Genomic DNA, 7,437 nt, shown 5'->3' with positions numbered 1-7,437 from the left:
ATACAAAATAGAAAACAACAACAACAACAAAATCTTGACAATTTCAAAGTTAATCCGTTTGCTTCACACAAACAATTTCTAGACAAACTTCTGCAGTTATGCAGGTATTATGCAGTCAAATACATATGTCCCTCTTGTGATAAACCAACAGGAAGGTAATAAATTAGTAGAAATTAATATATGACAAAATGTCTTGCACTAATCAACTATTTCATGGCACATTCAAATGTTTCTCTTTCTGAGCACAACATTGACACTTCAAAAAAACTATTATATATTATTGTACTGGCAATAGACAAACCATGACAAATTTTGAAAAGAAACAAAACATATCTGAAAGTGTAAGGAACTATTGATAAACAAGACACATAATAGCTATACATGTAGATATACAATATACCTCCTGACTTTGCGCAAGCTTGACCATGTTGCACCAGTGCCTGCCTTTAACAGCACACCTGCCCCAGGCTGAACATTAGCCAACAGACCTCAACAAAGAATTTCTTTCCTGTGCACTCATCCGATGCATTTCTGCCACAGCCTGATGAGTTGTTGCATCACCTTCACCACTTATACTCTGACGAACTTCTGTTATCATCTTGGAGCGGCCACTTAATGTTCTTTTAGAACACTCAGAGCTGGATTTCCTCGATTTTTTTTGTCTTTGTCATTACAATTGGCTGGGTAAAATAAAAATAAAGAATTACGATATTTGTTTATTTTACCGAAAAAAAAATTTTTGAAACATTATATCAAGGGTATGGGTAAAACAATGTACAGTCACCAATGACATATTTGATATATTCAGTAACAAATGGATATCACTGATGCACTTAGCATGACAAAACTTCACAACATTCTCAATATACAGCAACAACTTTCAGTGAAGAAGTTCAAAACTAATTCTCCCCTCATCATTGCAAGAACAAACTAGAATATAAGAACAAAGAACTTACCTGGCCTTTTGTTTTGAATTTAACAGTGTTGCCTTCAGTGCGAAGCTTGTATTTTACTATGGCTGTCGACAGTTCCTCGAACTGTCTAAGACCAGACAGCTCCTCCATGTTGTCTTTCACAACCATGATACTGTCTATTGGTGACTGCTGTACTGCACATGCTGGATTTGACTGTTGTACAGACTCTTCTTGCTTCTTTTCCTTTGTCTTTGGTTTGTATTTACAGTAGTAGTGATCATGACTTATAGGTGTGAACTTACAATTGTTCATGTGCATATGTAAGTCTCCTAACTTAATGGTCGCCGCACATCCATTAATGACGTTGTCACATACAACTAGCTGGTCCCCCATTAGTTTGGAAAATGGGAGGGGGACAGACAATAAACTACTGACATCGATTTAGACCCGGCAGACAGAGCAAGTACTGGAAACAGACGGCCATTCACACAAACATTCACAGCAAAACATGTGTGGACCCTCACCCTGCAACTGGACGCATCGCGGTTGACCACATCCTTACCTTTAGGGCACTCGATATCTAGGTCTTGGTTCAACAAAGGAAATCTGTCTTTACTTAGGTTAACATGACACCCTAAGTTGTTACCAGATTTCCTTCTCACCATATCCAGTAGGTCATTGTCTTCTGGCGTTGACCCACGCTCACCTGCACCGTGACTAATATTAAGTAATCCAGTTGATAAAGCTGTACCTGGCTGCTGTTTACTGCCCCTGTTTTTGGTCAGTTTTCTCTTTCTACCTGCCCTACTCAGTGTTGTACAAATTGGACAACTGCCAGTCCTTGGATGTCTTTCCCAATTATATGCCTCTGTCCCTGGTCGATAACTTCTGCCCAGCTTCCCTCCTTTTTGTTTTACTAGTGTCAAGGCTGCGCTTACAGTCTTTACAAATCCTTGTAGGATGAATACTTGTTTCATCACGGACGATGTCAACGGAAAAACATAAATTTATATCAACAGAATAATCTTCACATAAATAACTTGTGCTGTGAAATTTACCAGCACAAATCCGGCAACGATTTAAGATCAAACTTTGATGGTACTGAAAATTATAAGCTGACGACATTTTGGCAATAAACAACATAAAATCGTATTTAGCGCCTTGCCGGTCAGCTGACAGACGTCGTGACCATGGGAACAGTAGGGCACCAATCAATCACACCCCGCACAACATCGAAAAGCCGAAGTATACACATAAAATCCGAAGCTATGGCACTCCATGCAGTCGATCATTCATTCACACATAAATATTAAAAATTCGGTTTGAAGCTATAAAAAAATCGATTATATTATCTTAAAACGCAAACAAAGTGCATGGCAATCGTTAAAATGTTACCTTTTCGAGAACTCAGGGGCTTAGATACTTGGAGATCGGGTATCTTCGGACATGTGTTCGGCTAGACATACGTAAACTCGTCACCTTATATTGAAGAACACGTGGTCAAAACGCGGGAAGCACCATCGGTCAAGGCGCTCTCGCTAGGGATCACGCCAATTCACGCGTGACTTCGATACTCTCGTGAATACGTCTGTTCACTTCTTTCCTCCACGCTAAAATTCACGATTCCGTATAAACGAAACGCATGTGCCTATACGTAAGTAGAGTTATGTTCACCTTCATCTATGCTGGCTGCTTTTGTTTTGCTTTGGTGACGATAATGATCATACAAAGGCAAATATATTTTTGTCAATTTGACCAATGACCGTTCAAATGATTGTGCTATGTATGTGACCACAACAATAGCAACAGCAGTGGGAACAATAACAATCCCGTATTACGACTACTGGTAAGGCTATAAAAGCGACATTGATGACAAAAAGCAAAACATGACCAGACCTACGTCGACGCTTCAAAAAACAGTTTCCAATAAGGTAACTTCACTATAATGACCAGAACTAATTCAAATCGTATCATTATTTCAAGGTGTCAAGCAAAATATAGAGACTGTGAGTAAAACGATGACAGACAGTCGCCAAGTAACAATATCTAACATCACTATCGGAACCGGTAGTTTGAATCTCAATATTAACAGCGATGGATCTAGCGTTGGTCAATCTAATCAGACCACAAAAGGAGCAGGGAAAGGAGATGAAAATAGAAAAAAAAATGTAAGCGAACGATCAGTGACCTTGCATATATCGTTTCTGTTACCATAAGAAATTTTAGCTAAATGAACATAGGTATGATATGTTGGTATAGGCTCATTGTAGTGTCTAACTCTGCATTATGTTGTGATGTTAGTATCCCACCGCTGCCACCGGTCACACAATACAAGACTGTCATATCCCACTATTGGCACCGTGGTACTGTAATAACAACGTACGTATCAGCCAATTGCAATTCTGCTGAAAACCATATAGTGAATAAATTGTTAGTTTTGGTGTGAGGAAAGGAGTCAGCCCCACAGGAGTACAGGGGGAACAGTGTAGTAAGATATCGGGGATAATTTGGTCAGCAGAATGCCTATCAAGACTTTCTATGGGAGTTCTGACCTTCAGTACAGTCAATTAGATCCAAACACAAGTATTAACATGTCAGAATACCAAACACACCAGCGAATGCGAGCAAATGAGGTCCTGTGAAAAGTGCTAAAAATACACGAAAAACGTCATTTTCACCCTTTGTCCCTTTTTTTAAAAGTAATGGAATGAAACCTTGTTTGGTCGATAAAACGTGATTATAACAAATTTCTCTCGGTGGTTTTTCGACGTAGCAGGTATAGTTCACCAACAAGGTGTCTCCAAAGTAGCACTCATTTTTGTTACCGAAATTTAAAGTTTTAAAAATTCAAGTTCATTTAATAAAACGATGATAGATATCGACAAAAAACCCGACAGAAGTTGGAAAATTTTATAGGGAATATATAAATGCAAAGAAAGGATTAAAATATGTATTTTTCATATTTGTCATATTTCCTTAATCATAAAGAAACGCAAAGAAATAATACTCCTTAAACAATCATATCAAGAAGGATGTTTCCTGCAAGGTTGGTTGCAATATCTTTATTCTGACATTTTTTATGATTTTTTTTATACAACAAAGAAATGGGAGAAAAATAGCCTTTACCGCTAGCTAATTTAACGAAGCTTAAGTGCCTTCATATAAATTTACCGTAGTGGTAGACTACTAATGCCTTCTAACTGTAGTGGCAGTTGGTGGGATTAGGTCCTTACCATTGAGATTCTGAGATTCATGTCCCTTTCACCCCAGCCAGCACTTTAACCCATGTTTCCTTTCACTGTTTTAACAGGAGTTCATGTTTGAGAGAGAAGTGAATTTAAGAGATGACCACTTTTTAGCACAATGGATTTGGGGAGGATCACATTTAATGCAACAGACCGGGCTTGATTGCCCATTTACCCAATGTCAATCTTTGATGGCACTGTTATCAATTGTATGTAAAAAGTGGCTATATGATGGTCTGAAACCCCCTCCCCCCCCCCAAATATTTGCAGATACCAGCGTGAAATGATATAGGTACAGCTTTGTTCTGAACACACAGTGAAAAACAAGTAGATATGTGAATAGTACAGACACCCTTCGTAACATATTAAGTAGTTGATATTAACCTAAGGAGTAGAAGTCGAATGTGTTTAAATTTATTTTCATTTCACATTCTATAGTTGCCACGCAGTGAGGAAGACGGTGACAGAAATGAACCATTTACATTTGATGAGTTGACCAAGTTATCAAAAATGCTGGATTTACTAAGACTCGACAAAAATGACTGGAGAGAACTCGCTAACAAGTGTGGAATGAGTCGTACAGCAATCAAGACATTGGAAGGAAATCAGGGTAAACATTTCAGCCCTACAGAGGAAGTCATTGATACATGGATTAGCAGCAAGGGAAAGGTGACGGAGACACACTACAGACAGCTTGTCAAGACCTTTCGAGACATGTATCGTGAAGATGCTGCCGTAGTTGTTAAAAGCGCTGCATATAGACGTTTCAATGTTGAAATTTGAAGACCTATACAATCTGATGTCTCATAAATTATACCACAATCAAGGTTTACTATAAATTTGTGATTGTTTAGATAGTATTTGGAGGAGCAAGCAATCTATTGCAGCCTCTGCGCATGCTCACACATAAGATGTAATGTAAATACATTGTGGATACTATTCCAATCATTATTATGTCATATTCATTACAACTGCTGTTGATATCATTTCTTTATCCTTTTTAAAATATTTATTGCGTAGTTACGCACTTGTGCTTTTTTATGTATGTTTATATTGTCAGGATCACAGACGTGACTATAGTATCAGATCCATTTATTTTTACTGTTTCTGATTTATCAGCTTGCACAATGGCGGCGCTGTTTATTGTTGTGTTTTTTTTCAATATATGTACTTAGAGCTACTAGAATAAAGCCTCTCCTTTGATGAATACATATATTTCAAAGTACAATGCATGGTAAGTAAATTAGCAAAGAGATGCCAGACATGTAGATTAATATTATGGTTAAATAAACCCTCGTAATTCCATGGGATATTTTGGGTTTACCAAAAGCATTGGTGTAGTGCCATACTTGCTACGTTCAGCCTACTGGATAGACTGATATACCCGAGCGAGAGAGAGAGAGAGAGAGAGAGAGAGAGAGAGAGAGAGAGAGAGAGAGAGAGAGAGAGAGAGAGAGAGAGAGAGAGAGAGAGAGAGAGAGAGAGAGAGAGAGAGAGAGAGAGAGAGAGAGAGAGAGAGAGAGAGAGAGAGAGAGAGTGAGAGTGTGTATCTGTGGGTTGGTATATATATAATATATATATATATATATATATATATATATATATATATATGTGTGTGTGTGTATGTGTGTGTATGTATGTATGTATGTATGTATATATATATATATATATATATATATATATATATATATATATATATATATATATATATATATATATATATATATATATATATATATATATAGTTTTGTTCGTGGCTGTTCCATTCTGGGTCTGGTAGCTGGTTGAGTAGAGTGCTCGACTTGGAGGAGGAGCGTATGTAACTCGGTGAGTATCAATCTGCTAAGACAGTGCTCTATACCGCAGTGGCAGAGCGTAATATATATATATGACCTCACCATTTCGTTTGCAATATCACGTCCTACAGATACAGACCATTGCTCCCAGTGTTATTTGTATGACTAGCAAATCGTGGTTAGCATGACATCGTATTCAAAAAGTTTAACCTTATGACCTTTTGACTACTAAGTCGAGAAGATTGATAGACATTGATACTGTATGTCGTGAATTACACCTTTCACCAAGGACAATTACCTTTACAATGCCTGGTTTTGAAATTAAGGAATCCACCCACGCTGTCGTGTACGGTCAATTCATTGATGACTCCAATGACTAATACACAGGTGAGACGAGGCTCATCTGCCCAGGCACGCCATCCCGGGGACGCGATCATTCATAGAATACTTCTGATGCAACGACCACTGCCGTTATGTCTTATTCTCCGACGAGTTGGGACACAACCCATATCACAGAAATTGTGGGATTTACTATGTAAAAAATATGCAACACAAAGTTTCATACTCAATAACGAGAATTAAAAAAAAACGCTTGTTGGGAGAGGGGGACAATTTACTGCGGTAGAAATCAGAGTGACAAAATAAAATGCGTTTATGCGATAATTTGTATTTTGTAAACGATTAAAAGCGCACAAGTACTTCTGAACATAGGTGAAAACATGGACAGTGGAGACCACAGTAGAGAACACTTCTCCTTTTTTCATTGTCTATATGGTAAAGCAAAAATGTAAATCACAAAACTGGGCAGTATATGGCGAAATTAGAACGCCAAATATCACTTCAAAAAAAAAACAATACTGTATTCCTTCTCTTGATCATGGAAATCAATTTCGATTCGACCAAAGACAAGAGATTGGGTATTGGTCTAAATCGAATTTTGCTTATTATGCAATTCATCACTCGTTTGTTCACATTTATGAAAAGCTTAGCGTAAACTATGAAAAATAAGAAATGTATGTTTATGGTTGACTTTATATTTTTTGCATAAAGCCTGACGCTAATGTACAAGTCAATGTCATATCATTGCCGTTAAGTATCGGATTACTGGAGAGACTGGAACAGATTTAGTCATGAGGTGAAATTTAGAATAAAAACAACATGTGATGTCAAAATGAGTCACATGTTAAAGCTCACATGACTATAATAGCACAGCCGGTCTTTTGATTTATAATTCATTGCATTGTATGCAAACAACTAAAGAAATCGTGTACACAAAGACCAGTGGAGCGATATAGGTTTCGTCAACAAGTCTCAGTCTTTCGGTAAAGCAGAGCTGCGTACGCACGGGTTAGGTGTGTAATATGGTTTGGTGTGTCAAGATGGAAACCAGCCTAGTATACTGTACGTTTCTTCTAGCGCTAGCTGGATGTGTTGGCAGTGAACCGCTCACATACAGTGGTGATGCACAGAAGCCAAATATTG

The 7,437-nt window shown here is 37.8% G+C and overlaps 1 protein-coding gene and 1 long non-coding RNA gene across 2 annotated transcripts in view; both read left to right on the top strand.

The window, feature by feature from the left end:
- Window positions 1-2,525: 2,525 nt before the first annotated feature.
- Window positions 2,526-4,622, top strand: LOC144447977 (uncharacterized). The gene is made up of 3 exons (XR_013482074.1): window positions 2,526-2,568; window positions 2,898-3,082; window positions 4,598-4,622. It is a non-coding gene; the product is annotated as an uncharacterized LOC144447977 (long non-coding RNA).
- Window positions 4,623-7,235: 2,613 nt separating this feature from the next.
- LOC144448727 (arylsulfatase B-like) overlaps window positions 7,236-7,437 on the top strand; it is a 9,643-nt gene continuing 9,441 nt past the window's right edge. Inside the window, exon 1 of the mRNA XM_078139035.1 lies at window positions 7,236-7,437. This exon is cut by the window's right edge and continues 24 nt beyond it. Within this exon, the coding sequence (XP_077995161.1) occupies window positions 7,317-7,437 (121 nt within the window). The 5' untranslated portion in view covers window positions 7,236-7,316.

Source organism: Glandiceps talaboti, chromosome 17 (assembly GCF_964340395.1).
Source record: "Glandiceps talaboti chromosome 17, keGlaTala1.1, whole genome shotgun sequence".
NCBI lineage: Eukaryota > Metazoa > Hemichordata > Enteropneusta > Spengelidae > Glandiceps > Glandiceps talaboti.
The sequence above is the reverse complement of the archived record's forward strand: the minus strand, read 5'-3'. Positions and strand labels throughout refer to the sequence as shown.